Genomic DNA, 20,291 nt, shown 5'->3' on the forward strand with positions numbered 1-20,291 from the left:
AGGTAGGCAGCAGTTGCTTCATACCCATGTAATCCCTTGGTTTCTCTACCGGTTCTGCCAGAAACCGCTAGCAGTGTGTTTGTGGCTTCAATAAGTTGTCCACCAGTGGCCTGAGACAGTCCCTCATTTCATGTAAGCTACAGAACAGCCTTCAGAAGTGGCCATCTGTTACTGCTGGCCTATGACAGATTTGAACACGAGACCTTGCAGTGAAAGGCTCTCTGCTATTCCCCTGAGCCGGCTGATCGCTTCCCTTCCACCCCTTCCCATCAAAAAAGAAAGAAAGAAAAAAAAAGCTTTGTACTCCCAAGCATTAGGGGATTCTAATTGGTGTGTGCGCAACAGGACCACTGCATTTAAATGGTGAACGTATAGCTAATGGAAGCTGAGTTTTATTGCTGGAATAAATATAGCACGTTCAACTCCTTTGAAGTCACAGGGATCAGCATCGGGGGGTGTTTGTGTTCAGTTATACACCATCAGTGAATTTGGCCCGTGGTTGTTTCCTGTTGCTCTAACCCGCAGATACCTTACGATGTCCTTGGCCAAATCTTCTCGCAGGTTCCTGGTACATTTTCTTTGCAAAAAAGAGTCCAAGTCGCACTTCCAAATAGGAGTTAAGTGTTAAGAGGTTTGAAGTCCTGCGGCAAATTAACAAGACTTGGACTTGGCCGGGTTTTAGGCTTTCTGCTTGTTTGCTGCTGTCGGAGATGTGCTTTCTTGCTTCTGGTCCGGATGGACCTGCGGTCTGAGCCAGAGCAGCCGTTCCCACAGCCAGCGAGCAGGACTCTCGTCTGAATCATCCACAACAGATGCAAAGCAGAAGGGATTCTCCAGCCACCACATCTCCTTTTGCTCTCGGGAAGCGGTTTCCGACCTGTTCTGTCCTGCCCCGGGAAGTGACAGGACAGGCTGTTACACAAGCGGCTACTTGATTCTTCTTGCAGTTTTTGTCCGCGCGGGTCCGTGTGCCATGAGTCTTCCCTTTGTGGGCCCCAGCACACCCAGGGTGAGACCCACAGGGAGAAAACACCTGGAAGACCCCTGGTTTCTGCGAAGCAAATGATCATTTCTCTCCCTGCACCCATCGTTGCCTTCTCTTGGCGTGCGGGGAGGCTTCCTACCACCCAGCCTGTGTGGCTTGGGCTCTGCCCGGATGCACAAATGTTCTGTGCCTTCAGTCACCAGGCCAGAGTCCAAGCTTTTTTTTTTTTTATCAACAGATGTGCAGAGTTTAAAAGGGAGGAATCTGCCAGAGGCAGTAGCATACCAAGAATAAGTACTCTCGGGAGAGAGAGGTAGGAACCCATCCCACCTGCCGCACAGCCCGGGCAGTGGAAGACAGTGGTGTGTGAAAAAAGGAGGAATGTGGACTGTAAAAACTTGCTCTCTACACGATACGTTCCACGTCAGAGTCGTGTGTTTGCCATGATTTATTGCTTACCTTGCTGAGGATGGGCCAGGTCCTACATGGGGGAAGGGGGGGGATCTGTGCCAAATGGATCCCTTGTCCTATAAAGAAGACAGGCTGCAGACACCAAAGCACTGTGACACTTAACACCGTTGCAACAAGGGTGTGTGCTGGTTTGTAGCAGGGATGCTTTTATAGCTAGATTTGAAGGGTATGCTTTGAAGAAGAGGGGAAAAAAAGGACCCTTAAGGTGTGCACCTAGCCCTTTTTTTCCCCCAAGGAAAAAAGAAGTGTGCTTACCTCCTTGTAGCTAGTGCAGGAACTAGCGTAAGGTAAGGCTCCAGCAGAGACGCCAGAGTTGCAGCTTTCCGTATCTGCAAGGTAAAGCTTTGAACGCCTTCCCAAGGCGTTGTCCTCCTCCAAAAGCTGCACACCTTTCTTGGCTGTGGGTTCACATCACCTCTCTTGGGTTAAGACCACGATTTCCCCCAGCGAAGAGGTGCAGGGGCTGGGAGTGGGGTGCTGGGGGAGAGAACCCATCGCTCTGGACCCGTTCGTTGGCCATGAATGTGCACTCTGTTGAACAAGTCAGCGAAATGCTGGGAAAATGTTTTTTACATGAAGCCAGAGACTATCTGGTTACAGATTACCTTACTGCCAGAACAATAGCTGCTTTATAGCTCCATGTGCTAAATGCTCTGTAGTATATGCTAATGTTCGTGTTCACATGTGATCTATCGCGCAGCGTATGAACTTGTGAAACGCATTGAGATCTGAGTCTCTCGTAGCCTGAAAAATACATTGAGCTCCTTTCAGAGACCAATGAGGCCAAGTCCCTGGATTTCATGAACTTTCTAGCCTCGTGCTCTTGGGATACATAGAAATGCCACTTTGGCAGCCATTTCTGCTTCTCATTCATTTCTCATCCCTCATTACTCGGGGAATAGCGGAGAGCTTTACTGGAGGTGGCCTTAGCTTCTCCAAGATGGATTTTACTACTCTCATTTCTGTGCAGCCGTTTCTCATCAGGCCTCTCTGGTCCAGTTAAGCCATTCATCTAAATCTTTGCAAAATACAGTAAAAATATCTGGAAGTATCTTCTACTTGCCTCCCACTTACTCTGCCTCCCACTTATGCACGTAATGTTCTGTGTAGAGGTAGGAATATTTAAGTTACTGTGCCTAATATTGGGGTGTTACTCATATGTGGACATTGAATTTTTTAATTCACCTAGTAAGCAAAAGGATGTATTTCCTATGAATACATTAATTATCCCACTTGTTGCCCCCTCCCCTCCCCCAACTGTAGTATTTGGCTTTTGTTCAGCCTTTTACACTTGCATTTTATTGTCAGGCTTCCTAGCAGCAGACTATTCAGGTTGCAAGTGGAGCCTAGCAGAGAGTTCATCAGGTGAGTGGATTTTTGTGGTGGTAGTTTGGAATAACGGGATTTAGCTGGTATTGCCACTTGTTCCTTTAGGTTCCTGACTATGTGGTGTTTCTTGGGGCTAAAGGGGCTATATCTATCTGTCTTTTTTTTTTTTTTTTTTTTTTTCCTCTGCCTCCTTTCACACTTTCAAGGGGAAGATATCAGACGTTGGATATATATTTACATCCAGGCATCCTGTAATGGCTGTCTCAGCTGCTGCTCTGTGCCTGGGCACTGTTAGGGCTGCGGGGTAGAGATGCGCATGCCTCTGGGGTGTGCTAATATCTTACGGCCCAATCCTGTTAGCCTTATGCAAGCCGAGCTCTCTCGTAATTGTTACTTAAGTAAAGAATTAGTGAGGAGCAGGACAGAGCTGGGCTCAGAGCCTGTATTTTAATAACACTCAAGCAGCGGTACTGTGGTGATGGATGGGGTTGTGGGGATGTTGTGATTTTTGGATTTGTAAAATTTGGCTTTTTAAAGGTCACGGACACGATGCAGAGTTAAAGCAGCAATGCAAAGGAGAGAAAACCCCACAAATACACTTTCAGCACCCATCAGCTTTAAGAAATTATAGGCTGAATGTTGTAGCAGAAACCTGAGTAAAGAAGGAGGCTGTCCTGTGTGTCACACAGCACAGGAGGGTAGATACAAGAGCGCGCGTGTGTGTGTGACCGCGGACACTTCTGTCGGCTGAAGTCCACCAGCTTTTGGACTGTGGACACACCTGTCTTTTGATATGCAACTGTATTCCCCTTGCATGCTATTGATGATTTGCAAGGATGCCCAGAATATTGTTCCTGCAGAAACTCTGCCAAACAATTACCTACTTTGTTAGAATATGCGATATTTCAGTGCTTAAAGAGATATATAATTCGATTCAAATGACTTTCTAAAATGGAATTTTGTCATTCAAGTAATATAACATTTTATAAATTTCAGATGGTACCATGCCTTCATTCTCATAGTTAGCCTTTAGTAAAACCATATAGAAAATACAGGACCATAAAGGCTGTTTTTAAAGGTAGGATAAGAATCAGCCTCGATATGCAATTCTTCCTCTGGATGTTATGCAATTCTTCCTCACCTGTGGATGTTAATAGCATAGCAGGCAAGTCAGTAAAGTATTTATGGCAAAATATAATAAGGATCCCTATTAGGTGATTGTCCAGCAACTTTAAGATGCTATATTGCCTGCCTGTCCAATCATCGGTTTAATACCCGATTTCTCATAAGAGGAGGAGACTTTTACTTATTCTTAGGCGTTTCCTGTCTCTGCTTTCTGAGAAGCTTGGCACTGATAACACCTGTCTGCTCTGTCTTTTTTATTAACAGAAAACAGATCGTAAGGAAAGCGAATCCCAACGTGAGCAGACATTAGGCGTTGCTGTACTTTCTCTATTTTTAACTATGTTTCCTATATACATGATTGACCATGATAGACTGCTAATCTTATCAGGTGTGCCCTTCACTCCACAGCAAAGCCAGCTGATCAAGGAAGCTTAGAAGGGTTATTCGCTAAGCTTTCATCTGTGGAGTCCGGTAAAAAAGCTTTCTTTTCACAGGTAGACACATACACTCCTCGCGTGTTTGTCGCCTCTCTTACAGCCCAAATTGGCTTTGTTTTAGAGTGACTTACCCTGGGGACCCAGCACTAGTGCGTGAGGTCTAGGTAAGAACGGAGCTTGAACGGACACAGCTTTATTCTGCCTCAGCCGATGTCCGGGTCCTGTTATCAAGATGTAAATTCACCCTCCACACTCCATGAAAGGGAGAGGGAAGGACAGATAACCTTATGTAAGGCACAAGGGCTGAAGGCATGAAGCTAAGCCACCATCCGGATACCAGACTGCTGCTTTGCCTTCTTTCCCCAGCACCCTTTCCACGGGAGTTTTCAGCCACATCAAAATGAGGATGAGATGGAAGACCCGGGATTTCAGATTAATAATTTCCAATGTTAAAAATAATTGCGAGTTTTTCCTTATGTTACTGTCCTCGCTGCAGATGATTGCAGATGGAAGACTTCTGGTATGTCAGGAAAGGGCTGCAAAGACAGAGGTGCATGGCAGTTGTGAAGTGTCATCGGTGAAGGAGATGTTTGTCACCACTACTTGAAGACTATGGGTTCTTGCTGTGCCAGGGAGGAATCTGGGTATCAGGTTGGCTCACTGGAGTCTTCCTCTTTCCGTGGAAATGCTGGGGCTTCAGAGGAGATAATTCCATGAGAGTAGCTGAGTCCCTGTCTGTATGTCCCTTGCTAGGTTGGGCTGTCCCCTCCAGCAGCAGAGACTCCTGAATATCAGGAATCCCAGCTTGTATTTTTGTCTCAAAGTACTGCAACTTAAAAAGAACTCCAAAAAACCCAACCCAAAACAAACCCCCAAAACTCAAAACCCTCAAAATCTTTGGAATCATCTTCAGGGATCTTGTTAGTCATTTGACAAGGGAGAGTGGTGTCTTCTAGGTCATCTCTCTGGGATGAAGACTGGGCTTGTATATTCTCTTGGATTGTATATAGAGCAAAGTGGGAGGTGCAGACATGCCTGCCCTGCTGTGGTCTGCTGAAAGGAGCCACAAGTAACTGAGGATGTGTTTGTGAGGATGGATTGCCTTCCTCTGCCATAGAGGCAAAGGTAAAAGACCAAGAAATAAGGGAGATTAAGCCAAAGGTTTCAGATCTTGGCTAAGCTATGACCCTTCCATCCTTGTAGAGAAGAAGAAAATAGAAATGTATCAAAGGTGCTAGTGCAATGAGCTGTCCTCTCGCAGCTAGAGAAGGAAGGTTGGTCTCCGACCGAGACTTGGGGATAAATAAAAAACAAACATCTAAACTTGGGTTTTAAAACAACACCTTGATGTTTTACCAAGAATACCAAGAATCTAGCAGTCTTTGCTGAAGCTAAATGAGTGGGAGGAAGAATGAGCCATGTAAGCATGGTGTTGCATCCTGGCCCATGCCTTTCTGATGGTGTAGGGCTGGAGGTCCCATATCAACCAGGCTTTATGGGTCACTGAGACAGCAGCTCCCTTTGCTCTGAACGAGCAGAGAAGGAAAGCTCATTGAAACAGAACAACAGGAGCCAAGGCTAAGGAAAGAACAAGTCACTGACAATATTAAGCAGGTAGGTGATGCCCAGGGACAGTCTGAGAGACTGAGATGTGATCATGAAGATGGAGTGCATGCAGGGAAGGAAATAGTGGCTCCAGGGCTGTCCTTCCTACCTCCCATGCAGTTGTCGATGGAAATGTTGTGTCTTGTTTTGTCTCCTGTGCTTATCTTCTGCTCTAAGGAGAAGTCAAGGCTATGAGGCTACTAGATTGCAACACTCAGTTTAGTGCTCCGTCTGTGAGCTGCCATGACTCAACTTTGGTATCAAAACTTCAGGTGCCTTGTTACATTTCTCTTTGTTGTGGTTTTGACCGGAGTGGCTCTTGAAAAGACAAATGATGGATGATCTTGAGCTATGCGTGCGGTCAGCAAGCAGAATAAGGACTGCAGCTTTTCTCAAATTATAATTTGGTGGAACAATTTTTGTGTTTTGAAACGAATGGCACAGAGGATGTATAGGGAAGAGCTGTGACTGTTGTGTGCCTAGAAAGTTCTCAGAGCTTAAATCACTGCATGGGCTTTTTGTGATTTGTCAGTAAGCCGTTTCTGATGGTGAAAATCCTTCCAATTATCATCTTGTCCTAAGAGACATCTAATTTGAGTTAGTCATTGTTGCTCTAGCAGTAGCTGGGGGGAAGAGAGAGATGGAGGGGCAGGCTTTCAGAAGACAGTTTGTCTTATCTTAAAGTAGGTGCCTGTGTTAAGAGATGTCTTCTGCTTCCTTTGTCACCATTGAGTGTGGTAGGATTCCTGAAATGCTTGATTTCTGCAGTTGACTTGGGGTGAAATCCCATCCATGGTGTCGTGTCAACACCTCATATCTTAAGGGACACGTTTAGTTTGTGGCCGTTTCTTCTCTACAGTCAGAGGATTTTTCAGGGTAACGTGACTTTGAGAACACTCATTTTAACTGGTGCGGTTTGCACTTGTTAGAGAGATCCGTTTTGGTTTTCTGAAAATACATGCTCATGCCCATTGCCCCTTCTTGAAGGCCTCTTGAGTCGGTTCCCCAAAAGGGAGGTGGTCAAGATTATAATTTCTGGAAATCTTGGCAAGCCAGGTTCCCATGCAAAGCAATGTGGATTTAATAAAACTCTGTTGTGGGAGCTTTTAATGTGCATGCTGAACAGTGCTCTTTTGTGTGAGCAGTAACACACCAGGTAGTCTCCAGCACTGCAGTTATCTGTCTTGGTGAGGACAGGAATGGTCGTTGCTCCAGGATTCAGTTGAAGGGCACAGTTGTTCTGCAGTTACTTAAGTACTGGTGGTTGTGCTACCTTTATTCTAGGCAATGTTGCCATGAATAGGCAACCTGCCATGTTGCCAGAATACATATGTGACTGCGAACAGCTGGACAGAGCTGTTCAATATCCTGTTTGTACGACTGTCCTTTTTAAAACCAGTAGCAGTGAAGCATTAGAGTCCTTCCTGTTTTGACACGTTGCTAAAAGAAATTATACAAGGCTGGGAGAATGAGGTATATCCCGTGGTTGCCTACAAACCAAGTTTACTGTCAAGAAATACCTCTAGTGCCAACTGATTTGTCCAGTATGTCCTAGTGCTGTCTCGGATTTGCTTATTGGTGACTCTACCATCCGTGAACCAAAGCTTCTTCACATAAAATGGAGCCTGCAAAATCTTCTTCCCATACCAGGCTGAAAGGAATTCAAGAGATCGCTTACACCAGCCCTTTGCCTGAGCCAGCATCAGTCTTAGCTGGCTCTAAAAGACCTCCAGTGACGGAGACTTTGCTCCAGAGCTTCACTAACCTTATGTTTAGTGGTTGTCTGGTTTGGGGTTCTTTTTCCACCTTCTAATATCTAGTGCAACTTTCCATGCTGCGCTTCAAGCTCGTATCTTATTCTGTCCCACTGTGGAAAAGATGATCAGGTTATTTCCTTCTTCTCTGCATCAGTCTTGATGTATTTACAGGTTATGCTATGTATATAGATCAAAGCATGCCCCGTGCCCTTTCATTGTGCTGCCCACCGAGGGCAAACGTTTCATTGTTCAGAGGTCCTCTAGCAATGTAGTTCCCTGCTTCTGGTTTTTGTGCATTAAAATCTGCACAGTGGTCATTTTGATTTGTCTACGAGAATTCTTCCATCGTGTCTTCAAAAGTCAGCTTTGGCTCTGAACGAAACGTAGCACTGAGATGGTATCTGCTGACCTGTGTGCTAGGGCCCTGTAGTGCCTTCCTGAGCACAAGAATTTCGGTTGGATTGCTCAGCCCCATGCCTCTGGAGAAGGGGGAAAAAGAAGTTGCAGGAATATCTACCGCAAAATGCTACAGCAGGGTCATGCGAAGCAGAGTTTCCACTACTTTCCCCTCAGTGCTAGCTGAGAAGACTGAAGCAAGCGAAGTCTTCTGAATGAGTTGGAGGTCAATGGCCAAGAAAGTTCAGTGGAAAATTTCACTCTTTTTAGCCTTCTCCGTTGTTGACGTGAGCAGTGTGAGGCCTTCGGAGCTCTAGCAGGGGTCTGGGAGACGTGTGAGGCTACTCACAGTGGTCTCGTGACTCTGCAGTGCTTGCAGATGGTCAAAGCGAATAATAGACAACTTTCAGCACTTATCCCCTTTGGTGTCGAAGAGAACAGAGCAAGATGTATCAGCTTTGGCATCCATTGCATCGGATTTGCTTTCTCTCCTTGGTACTGAGTGTGCTTCTGGTGATGGTGGATCCCCAAAAGCAGCACCGGCTACAGCTGACCATGGCTTATGGCTTCTGATGATTTGAAGTGGATTTTGGACTCCTTTTGGAAGGGGACATGCAGCTCTCAGCCGAGGTCCTGGTTTTTCATAAGATTATGTTGCCTAGCTAAAAAACAGATGATGTCCTATGCTCTGTCAAGGGCTCTAGCATGATCGCTGAAGTCATTGTGCATTTTCTGGTTTGCCCCATAAAAGAAATCCCAAGAGCAAATACTTCTGTGCTACTTGGTGACTCCAGACCTGTGCTCCTTACTCCTCCATGCTCAGCACTCAGAGCAGTGTTTCTTGTGGCTTCACAGCTTTTACAGCCATAAACTCAACTCTCTTAACAGCACCCCTCTTAAATTCTTCCTTCACCAGCCTCCCCAAAGGTGCGTTGAAAAGGTTTGCACCATCTCCCCTTCCCACTCTTCCTGGGGTTAGGCTGGCTCGGTACCGCAGAGCAGGGCTGAGCATTGCTTCAGACTCCTGGCTCCCTGATGCAGGAGCCAAATGGTGATGCTTCTTCATTTGCCTTTTACTTGTTCACAACCCTCCCTTTCCAGAGGCTGTTCCCACAGGAATTTGCTTTGGCAGGAGATCAGCTCTCTGTTGTAGCTGATGCTACCAAAGAGGAGGATTTTGCACTTTTTGAAAGAAGAGGAGACTCTTTCCTTTCTTGAGTTGATGCTCAACATGGTGAGTGACTGCTGTTGTCTGGTCAAGAATGGGGCTGGCTCCTGTCTCCTGAGCCCCCAGGACTTTGCTCTTGTGTTCCTGTTTGAGCTCCATGCAGAAAACGTTACGTGTGAGGTCCTGCCGTTCAGCCTTTCCATGGTGTGGAGGGCCATGCCAAGACATTCACCGGAGGAGCCCATCTCAGCTGGGAAGAGGACATCTCTCTCCGAGTGACTGGCAGTTGAGAGGTCCCTCTTGATTACACACTGTTCAGTTTCTCCCAGCCATTCTGCATGTCCTTGGGCATTTAATCTGAGGAATAAGCTTTCAGAAGCGTTACATTGAATGTCCGCATTGTCCATACAGGTTGTTGAGACAACTCCTGTCTTGGTATGAAGACCTTTCTTGGTAATGACCTGTCTTGGTAATGAAGAAAAGACCTGTCTTGGTAATGAAGAAAAGACCTGTCTTGGTAATGAAGACCTTTCTACTCCAGGGTGCGTTTCAAGGCTTGCAGAACCTGACTGTCCAGCTGAAAACTCACACGGCTGCCGTAATGAGAGCATACCAAACATTCACAGGACATATGGCAGCAAGGCTCTTCGTACCATCTGCTGCCAGATCACAGCTTGATGCTTACAGTCCACCTTCAGACAGAGCTTTGTCCGAGGTTGCCTTGGGCTGTTACGGTTTCCTTGCTGATGGGACCTTTGTGGTGGTAGGATCTGCCCTGGCCTTCCAGCCCATCCTCCATCCAAATCTGGTATGACTGCTTCCTACCTGGAATGAGATGTCCACTAAATAAGCTTTATTGGATGTGGGGTCACATAGGATGCTTACAAATGAGTCCTCAGCACCTGTCTCCAGGTGTGATCAAACGACACAGTGACCTCACCTCATCTATGGTCAGGAAAGAACCAATTTGTGGAGTTGGGTCATTGAGGAGTGGATCTGCTTTGGCTAGTTAGCTATCTGTGTACTTTGAGCACCTTAGCAGATGGCCTGAGCCACTTCAAACTACCAGACACTGAACAGGAGATAAGGATGCACCTTGGGGAATGGACTCAACCTTAGGTACTGAGAAAAAAAGGCATGTCTTGTGTCCCTGAGCAGGACAGTATTCCAGATCGTGAAGGACTGGGAATGTGCCCACCAGCTGGAGACTGGTAGTATCTCTTCCTTGTGCTGTACTTGCTTCGATCTCAAGGGTGAAGAGGTGTTAAAGCAAGGCAGAAACTGGCACTGATGACCCTGGTCCTCTGAGCATCGACTGTCCTGATGTTCAGGGCACTGCTGAACCTGGACAGCAACCCCCAGAGCACTGAATCATCCCACTCACCTGGCCTTCTCCCCCAAAGCCCTTTGTGGTGGTTTAATGCAGTCACCTGCAACTTAGGATCAAAACGGTTGTTCTTATGCTGCTGATGATCTGCCCTGCGTGCCAGGTAAGATGTCTCTGTCAGCCATCACATGACAAAACCCTCTGAATCCTGTGGTTCTCCAGTCACAGGCAGAGCCTAACCCTTACCCTTCATCTTCTGCAAGCTGTCACCTCTTCTCTGCTCAAACAGCAGGATTTTCATTATCTCCTATGGCCCGTCACAGTCCTCCAGCTAAAATGCAGCCGTTAATATCGTCTGACCTGGCATTAGAGTACAGCCACGGCAGTCTCGGAGTCAGTCGGCTCTAATTCTTTGATTCATGGTGGCCATCTCAACCCCTAAGGCCTGCCACAGCTCTCCTTCTCCTTTGGCCACCCTTGTGTCCTGACCCGTTCCCCTCCATGGCTGGCAGGCAATGCTGGCCATGCCATAGCCTCCTTCCTGGCAAAGCCAGCTGATCCTCCACCAAAAAAATCTTTCCATGCCATGCTGCAGGTAAGTGAGAGGCAGGACCTTGGAGCTGGCTCCTTGTCCCTGCCGAGGACGGGAGGTACTGGCAGGTAGGTGAGGTTGGTGGCCAGGAACAGGTGATTTGCAGGGGGACAGAGGTGCCTGGGCTTCGTGTCTCACCCACCACTCCTTCCAGAGGAGCTTTTTGGGTGGCTTCACAAAGGGGAAGTAAACGCACAGCTTGGCTGCGTCTTCCCACTTGCCGGGAGCCCATGGCCATGGTCTACACTGTTCATGATTCATCACCTCTGCTGTTGTCCCTCCCCAGGCAGGAGCCGGTCTAAGCTGCGTGCGGGATCCGATGGGATCCCTCTTCCCTCGCTTGGCTGGGGCTCTCCCTGCGTGCCCCAATCCTTGCAGAGCACCCCAGCACAGCTCCGCTTTCTTTGCAGATACGTATTTTTCAAAGACTCGAGAAGTTTGTTTGTTTTGTTTTTTTTTTTGTCTAATGGATTTCCTGTTTTTAATACAATTGAAAGGGTCTGAAATCCATGCTTTAGATTAACATATGCCAGTTAGATTAGGGCTAATCAGGGTGCAGGTCTGAGCAGATGCAGCGCAGGGCCAATCCTAGACCTGATTACAGTATCTCAGTAGTTTAATCGTCTCTCTCCCAAGGGCGATCATCTCTGCTTTAATGCACAGCAGACTTTCCAGCCCTCTCCTCCTTTGGTTTGTTACCACCCCTGGCAGGAAGGCTGCTACGTCAGATGCTGAGGCGATTTAGTTTAATCCCATGCAGAAAGGGATCTGCGTGTCGCCGTCTCTCACGGAGACTTCTCTGCTCTTCCGTGTGCTCCAAGATGTGGCCAAACCTTGGGTGACACAAACTCATCCTTTCCAAAGACGACCCCAGTTGGGTTTTCACATTTCACCATCTTTTGATAGCACCCGTCTTTGGCAGCAGTCCTATCCTGGCCAAGGCATGTTTGAACAGCAAGGGGGGGATCAGGCTTTTAACGTTGCGTGCTCTATGGTCCGTGAGGGTAGTGGGGACTCTGGTCTTTGGGTTGGCCATGGCCAGTGACTCCAGTTGGGTCTTCACGTCTCACCATCTTTTGATAGCACCCATCTTTGGCAGCAGCCCTACCCTGGCCAACATGTGCATTTGAACAGCACAGAGGGATCAGGTTTTTAACGTTGCTCTGTGGTCCATGAGGGTAGTGGGGACTCTGGTCTTTGGGTTGGCCATGGGTAGTAGGCTGTCATTTGAGAGCTCCAGCAGTCTCCTTCGGGTTAGCAACCCAGGTAACCCAAAGGGCTTAGTTGCGTTGTTGGTCTGGAGCGGGGATTTTAGGTGCATCCCAGGCCAGATCTCCAGGTCTGTGCCAGCACCTGCTTAAACTGGGATGTGCTATGTTTCCTTGAAGGGTCTGATAGGAGATTTTCTTCAAGAGGGCTCAGCATGAGCTCTCAGGGTTTTGTTTCCTAAAAGAAATGAGCTCTTTCAGTGTTTCATTTCCTAAAACTCTCGTCTATTAGAAAGCACCCTGGGGAGCTTTGTACCTTCTCCTGACTCCACGCCGTTCCTAGTGGTTGGTGTTGAACCATCGCACCAGGAAAGCGATCCCTCGGTTGGGCTGTGAACCAGGCGAATGTGGTTCATAACCCTTCTGGCGTGGGACAGTCCTTTGGTTGGGGGCTCACGAAACTTTCCTACCCACAGAGCGCTTTGAGATCCCAAGGCGAAGGACTGCAAAGCACCCTGTGCTCCACTGGGGTCACCCCCCTGGTCAGCACAATTAACTCGTAAGCTTTCCTGTCTGTACAGTAAGTTATCTGAGGACACCGAGCCGCGCTCTGCCGCCTCGTGTTATTAAACGAGTGCCCTTGGCAGGACAGAGGTCTGCTCTCTGCCACAGAAACCTGAATCAAAAGAGATTGTACTGCTTTTTCGGGAAAGCCTGCGTCAGGAACCTGTTGTCTTAAACCGTTTGAATGCTGTTTCAGGGGTTGGCCGTCCTGTGCTGCTGTCTGGGAGGATTTGTTGATCCCTAAAAGCTTTTTTTTTTTCCCAAAAAAGAGGTGCAGGTGGTTTCAGAAATGTCACGTACAGGGTAGCGTTTATAGGCTCGCTTGCCTAAGTCACGCTTTGCCAAGCCAAAGGCAGTGGTGGGTACAGGCAGGTAATGTTGGAATAGAAAGATGAAGTTTATCTTGCCAGCCTGCAGGATTTGCTATTCCCCCTCCATGCCCAGCTGTATCAAGCAGTACCTGTGCTCCTTGCTATTTTTTCCACCTCTTTTCATCATTCACATCACAATATCCTCAGGGGCCTCGTTGTTTTGTTGTCACCCTGGTTGGTGTTACCTAGCTAACCGGGACTCGCTGCATTTGGCACAGCGGTGCTTTCCTCCGTGGCCAAAAACATGCCTGAAACTTTGCCAGCTCCAGCTTGGGGGCATCTGATCCCTTTCTGTAGCCGAGCCATCCTTAGGAAGATGATGTTTCCTACTTTGCTGGACTCATCCATAAGTGGGGAAGGGCTGAGAAACTTGGTTTGCTTTCCTTTATCTCTCTTATATGTTATATATATACATGTATGAGCATCTGGAGCCAGTGCCTGGAACCAGTATGGCTTGGCCAAGGCTCACTGGTCTCACGCTGCCCTTTACCTGTCTCGGTGTGAAGGCAGAAGGACCCAGCTGGGATGAAGAGTGAGCTGGAGGAAGTGAATCGTGTCTGAGAGAGGCCGGTGGCTGTACTGGGGCTTGCTGGCAGGACGGGTGGTGCTCCCGTGATCTGCACAGCGATGGGATCCTTCTCGTGTGCCATGAGAGTGGGAAGGTGTTTGAGTATAGACTCACAGGGGATGGAAGTCTTGCAGGGGGGAGAAGCCGAGTTTATCCCTCCCTCAGGCCCAGGATTCCCAATTCTGGGCAAATCAAGTGGAAAAATGCGTTTCAGAAGTGTGTTCCTCATCTGTGGGTGGCCACTGCTGGGCTGCGTGGTGGCACGCTCACGGCTGCAGGAGACACGCGTGGGAGCAATCCTTGCCTCCAGCAAAACACAGCCTGACAGGGTTGGCTGTACAGCTACCTGCTGTATCATCCCGGCATCATCTTCAGGCTCCTCCTCCAAAAATGTCTTATTTCTTTTCTCTTTAACCTTATTCTCTCTCCCTGCTGCCGGACAGCCCCGTGGTGCAGGCTGAGCTCACCATGCTGCCACCTAACCCTACCCCATCCCGTCCCTGCTCCCGTCCCATGTGGCACTGTGGCGGGTGAGTCCGGCACAGCGAGGCCACCGAGCCACAAATAATTCCACCAGCACAGACACTGCTGGGTGGGAGGCAGGTGTCTTCCCGGATTGCCGGCTTTCCGTGCATAGAGCCATGGAATGGTTTGGGTTGGAAGGGACCTTTACAGGTCATCTCGTCCAACCCCCTGCCATGAGCAGGGCCATCTTCACCTGGATCAGGTTGCTCAGAGCCCCGGCCAACCTGACCTTGGATGTTTCCAGGGACGGGGCATCTACCACCTCTCTGGGCAACCCGCCCCAGGGTTTCACCACCCTCATCATAAAAAATTTCTTCCTTATATCTTGTCTGAATCTCCCCTCTTTTAGTTTAAAACCATTACCCCATGTCCTGTCGCTACAGGTCCTACTAAAAAAGTCCCTCCCCATCTTTCTTACAAGCCCCCTTTAAGTACTGAAAGGCCACAGTAAGGTCTCCCCGGAGCCTTCTCTTCTCCAGGCTGAACAACCCCAGCTCTCTCAGCCTGTTCTCATAGCAGAGGTGTTCCAGCCCTCTGACCATTTTTGTAGCCTCCTCTGGACCCGCTCCAACAGGTCCATGTCTTTCCTGTCCCAAGGACTCCAGAGCTGGATGCAGTGCTCCAGGTGGGAGTACTCTGACGATCCAAAGGATCATCTCCGGAGCAGCACCCCCCATGTCAAACACAGCCCCCAAACCCCTGGGGACCACGCCATGGCACATGGCCATGCCAGCCGCATCCCTTGTGCCGGTCTTGCTCCATTCCTTCCTTCCCAACCCCACTCCTATTTTTTTTTTCTTTCTTTTTTTTTTTTTTTGTTTTTCTTTTTGTCTCCGCAGGTCTCGTCCAGATCCCCGTCAGCATGTACCAGACCGTGGTGACCAGCCTGGCCCAAGGCAACGGCCCCGTTCAGGTGGCGATGGCACCCGTTACCACGAGGATAGCAGACAGTGCCGTCACCATGGACGGGCAGGCAGTGGAAGTGGTGACCTTGGAACAGTGATGATGCCCAGAGCAGGATCATGGTGATTTTCCTCGTCTCTTATGCGAATAATTTTTTTACGCCTCTCCAGAGATGCAATCAGGTGGCATTGAGTCTCCCAGCTTTGGAAGCAAAGGTTTTGTTAACCTTTTTTTTTTTTTAAAAGGAAAAAAAAAAAAAGAAAAAAAAATACTAGCAGAGGATATGTGTTAAGTGCATTTTTATAGCGCCACTCTGCTCTCGTAGGAGTGAGAAGCCAAATTGTGACGGGACTTTCATTCCAAGGAGATTTAAAAGAAAACAAAACAAAAAAGCAACCCCTTAGCCCCCATTCCCCCCCGCATGGGATCGAGCAGGGTGAGGCCTGGGGGGATCGAGGCACGGGGGTTAGCACGGACGCCCTCGGCCGAAACCGCTCCAGCAGCATTGCCGTCGCTCCCGGGCTGCGCCGGCACCTTCCTTCACGGCAGCTCCCGGGTACGGCCCTCCGCCGTCTGCACTTGGCAAATTAGGTTTCAAAGATTTTAACGTGGACTTTTATATTAAAAAAAAAAAAAAAAAAACCCATACAAAAAAAAAAAAAAAACCACAAAAAAACCAAAACAAAAAAAAAGGGTTTGGAAAAGGCTCCTCTCCTGGGAAAAAAAAAATGCATGTGTGACTGCAGGGGGGTGACAACTTCTTGAAGGGATAACGCTCTTCCAGGAGCCCGCGTGACTGCCGCCCTCCCCGCGCCGGCGAGCGAGGCCACCTCTGCCTTTGACGACCGTAAGCACCGCCGCGGAGAATCCCGGCCGCGCTCCGCTCGGCTCCCCTTGGTGCACACTGGAGACCTGTTCTTACTTCTCTGCTCTCAAAATGTACCTGCCATTTTAGATTTTTTTTCTTTATTATTATTATTATTGTTATTATTATTATTATTCCCTGGTTTTGTGGCTCTAGACCGGAGTGGAAACGCCTCCGCAGGGGCTCTGGCTGCATCCCCCCTCGCCTTCCCAGGAATTCCCTTGCCAAAGAGCCGCCTCGGGCTCGTCCCGGTTCCCGCTGCCATCCCCCAGGACCCCGCATCCTCCCCTGCCCGTCCCCGGAGCGTCCGATTCCCACAAGAAAAAACTTCGCTTGAAGGTAGCGGGGGGGATGCGAGCACAGACCCTTCCCTTCGGGGGACCCCTCTGCACCCCCCAACCCTCCAGGCCACCCCCCTGGTCCTGCCCTATGTGCGTGTCCCAGCACAGCTCTGCTGCTGCTGGGGACTTTTAATCCCCATCACCCAAAAACCTCTCCAGGAGGGGAAAAATAAAAAGGCTTTGGGGGTGTTTTGGGGGCAAATTTTACTTGACTTTCCCGTGGGCCAAACCCTTGCGTCCCAGCGGCAGCGCCCGGCCGAACCCTCCGTCAGCCACAGCCCCGCCGCGCGTGCAGTTGTGCATGGTATTTAATTTTTAATTTGGTTTTTTTTATTATTATTATTATTTCCAAGTGGCCATTAACAAAGTTCTCCACGTCTCGCTCCGCCTTCGAGGAAGTTTTCAGATTCTTGTATTTACTTGTTTTATATGGAAAAATATCAAATGTTCTTTGTATACATTTCTTCTGTACTTTAACGAGGGGAGGGAGATCTTTCCATAGAAACAGTCCTGGTTCTCCAATTTGTTATTATTATTATTTTTTTTAATTATTATTTTTTTATTGTCGTTGTGAAGATGTCGGTGGCTTTCAAGTCAGTGTTTCTTTGGCGATGAAATGACGTTCTTTTAGTCCAAGAGGTTCCCCTCTGCCCTCCCACCCCCCCAAAAAGACAAAAACCAGGCAAGTAGCAGAGCATGGACCCCCCCTTGTTTTCCCAGTGTCTATTATTGCCTCATTCAATAAATTGTTACAAATGTGTCTACCCCTGCGTCCAGCTCTCCTGTTTTGGGGTATTTTGGGGGGTTTTGGTGTATCCTGCCATCCCCCCCTACCCGGTGGGTGTTTCGGGGCTTGGTCCCGCACCCCCTGCCCTCCCCACGCCGGCTCTGCTCCACCCTACTGTGACGTTGGGGCTGGAGAGGAAGAGCTGGTCACGGCCGGGATGATTTCGGGGCTTAATTCTTATTTATTTTGTGCAATTTATCTCATTCCTTTTTACTCTTCCAGCAGCAACCTGGGGCCGGGTAGAAACCACGGGGGTGCCTGAGCATCCCCCCCACGCTCCCAGCCAGGGGCTGAGCTGGCCTTTGGGTTTAATTCCTCCATTTTTCAGCTGCAGCAGCCACGGCCGAGCCCAGCTGCCGTCACCCACGGGGTCCCGGCAAAGCGGGGTGCCGTTATTTGGGGCGCAAACCCAAGGAGGAGCAGGGAAGCGCAGCGATGGGTTTCAGCAGCTTTATTTGAACACTGGCGCGGGACGGTTGCAGCCCTGGCTCCGGCACGGTGAATCCTGCAGGCTCCTTGTAGCCTGGGGCAAGAAAAAAAAGAGCGGAGGAAGGCGGGAAGGACGAAGAGAGGGAGAGAAGGAAGGAAAGGAGGAATGTGGCTGCTTCACCGCAGCACCCATGGATGCTCATGGGTATCGCTGGCCGAGCTGGGAGCAGATCCCTGGCCAAGCTCAATGTCCCCAGACATGAAAGATGCTGCATCTCCAGGGAGGGTGACCCAGGGGTCTGGGTACCCCTGGGGACCCCAGGACATCCCCTGGCTGGGCTGGGGTGCCCTGAAAGGGCCCCGGATCCAGCAGCATGGCTGGGGGGAGGCAGCTTGGCCCAGCAGACGCTGCCGCAAGGCTTTAATCTTTGTTAATCGGTCTTTAATAAGCAGGTCGGGGCCTCCCGCTGCGGTCGCTCACCCCAGCACACCAGCCAGCTTCGCTGGGGAGGCTGGTGGGGCCAGATCCTGCTCCCCTCCCCAGCCTGGGCACTATGGGGGGGGGGGGGTGTCCCACAGGCATTGGAGGGTCCCGGAGCGTGGGCTCCCCTGCATGGCCCAGCTGGGTTTGCTGCCTGTACCACCTATCCCAGCCCCGCTCTGCCCAGGGCAGGCCCCAAATTGCAGGATTTGGCCCCAAAAGCGCTGGCGGGTGCTCAGGGTGAGCCCGGCTGCTGCAGCTGGGAATGGCCAGGATGGGGGGGGGGTGTCGGGGTGATCTCCAAAAGGGTGCGGGTCCCAGGAGGGGTCCTGGGGGGCCCCAGCTCCCCTTTGGGTGAATGCTGGGGGTGGAGCCTTTGGGGAGGGGGGGAGCTTCTTGTGTGGGTGTGGCCTATTGGGGGTGGGGCTTGGGAAGGATGCTCCGCCCCTGCTCCCCCCCCCCCAGGGCAGGGCACCCCATTGCTGAGCTGGTTGGGGGGGTTAAGCCCAGCATTGTGGGGAGGGAGGGAGCAATGGACAGAGCCTGGTTGGACGGATGGACAGAGGGATGGATGGATGGATGGATGGAAGGACAGACTGACTGGTAGATGGATCAAATGGCTGGTTGGAGGGACGGATGGATGGACAGATAGATGGACAGACTGGTGGATGGATGGATGGATGGATGGATGGACAGCCAGATGGATGGACAGACGGATGGACTGGTAGATGGAGCAATAGCTGACTGCCTGGACAGATGGGTGGACAGCTGTATGGGTAGATGGATAGGCAGATGGGTAGATGGATGGTTCAATGGCTGGACAGACAGACAGAGGGATGGATGGCTGTACAGCCAATGGGTGGGTGGCTGGATGAACGGACAGATGGATGTTTGCTAGCTGGATGATCAGATGGATGGATGAATGAATAGACAGACACACGGACAGCCTGTGCTCAACCCCACACCTGCCCTGGGAGGGCAATAGGGACCCCCATCCGTCCCTCCCCACCCCCCCGGTGCAGGGAGGATGATTTGAGCGTGCAGCCTAATCCAGCGTGATCCAATCTCTGCGGGCTTACGCCGAAAGCCCCATAATCACCCAGCGCTGCCCTACATATCCTGACCAGCCGCCCCGCAGCCCTGGGAGTGATGGGGAGGGGGTGAAGGGGGTGCGCACAGCCCCCACCCCTCAACATGTCAGCCCAGAGCTGCCCCTGTCCCCCCATAAAAGCTGTCACCATCCCTCCTGCTCCCAGGGACAGGCAGGGGACATGTGGCAGCTGCCACTGCAAGCTGCTTCACCGGTGCCTCGGTTCCCCCCCCGCCCTTCCCAGAAACCGGGGGCTGCGTAAGGGCCGGATCCGGGGCCAGGGGCTGGATCGAAGGTGGGGGGCAGGATCCGGCCACCTAATCCCCCCGCTCTGCAGCTGCCCTGCCCGCATCACAGCGCCGGCTCAGCCCTTAACACCGAGTCACGCAGGGACACATGGACGTGCTGCTCCAATGACCGGTATCGAGCAGGTCCCTGTCCCCCCCCCATTGGGGACACTCTGGGATGCCAGACCCCCTCCTCGGGGCGGGGGGGGGGGCTCACCATCACCGTCCCTCTGTACCGCGTGTGCACAGACACCCACCACATTCCCCCCCCAAATCCATCCTGGACAGAGCAGGACCCCATGAGCACCTTCCCAGCCCGGCAGCAGAGCACCTGGGTGGGTGGGTGGGGGATGCACAGGGCGCCCAACTGCACCCATGGGTGCCAGGGGCCCATGTCCGCAGAAGTTCCCTGGGGCTGTAGTTGGCAAGTCTAGAACCACCGGATCCTGCTACCGCACCAGTGTGAGTTCTACCATTGCCAAAGGCAGCCCCGGGGCCAGGCACCACTGTCACTGTCTCAGCAGCCGGGCCCCGGCATGGGGATGGGGTGGGGTGGGGGAACACGCGGCCAGGCCTGGACAGCTGCAAAAAATAGCAAAAAAATATAAATTCACCTGTCCAGCCAGAAAACCCCACACGCAGCCTCAGAAGATCCCCCCATGGGGATGCTTGGCTCAACC

General features: G+C 50.5%; 1 protein-coding gene across 7 annotated transcripts in view; it reads left to right on the plus strand.

Annotated features, from left to right (window-relative positions):
- NRF1 (nuclear respiratory factor 1) overlaps positions 1–17,292 on the plus strand; it is a 73,470-nt gene extending 56,178 nt beyond the window's left edge. For 4 of the 7 annotated variants that reach the window (XM_072856702.1, XM_072856736.1, XM_072856755.1 and 1 more), the window contains 2 exons: positions 2,765–2,821; positions 15,268–15,608. In XM_072856702.1, coding sequence (XP_072712803.1) covers positions 2,765–2,821; positions 15,268–15,431 — 221 coding nt within the window. In that variant the 3' untranslated portion in view covers positions 15,432–15,608. Of the gene's footprint in view, positions 1–2,764; positions 2,822–15,267; positions 15,609–16,115 lie in introns of those variants that run through there. The other 3 variants (XM_072856729.1, XM_072856746.1, XM_072856711.1) reach the window with 2 other exon arrangements.
- Positions 17,293–20,291: the final 2,999 nt, after the last annotated feature.

Source organism: Ciconia boyciana, chromosome 1 (genome assembly GCF_034638445.1).
Source record: "Ciconia boyciana chromosome 1, ASM3463844v1, whole genome shotgun sequence".
Classification (NCBI taxonomy): Eukaryota; Metazoa; Chordata; class Aves; order Ciconiiformes; family Ciconiidae; genus Ciconia; species Ciconia boyciana.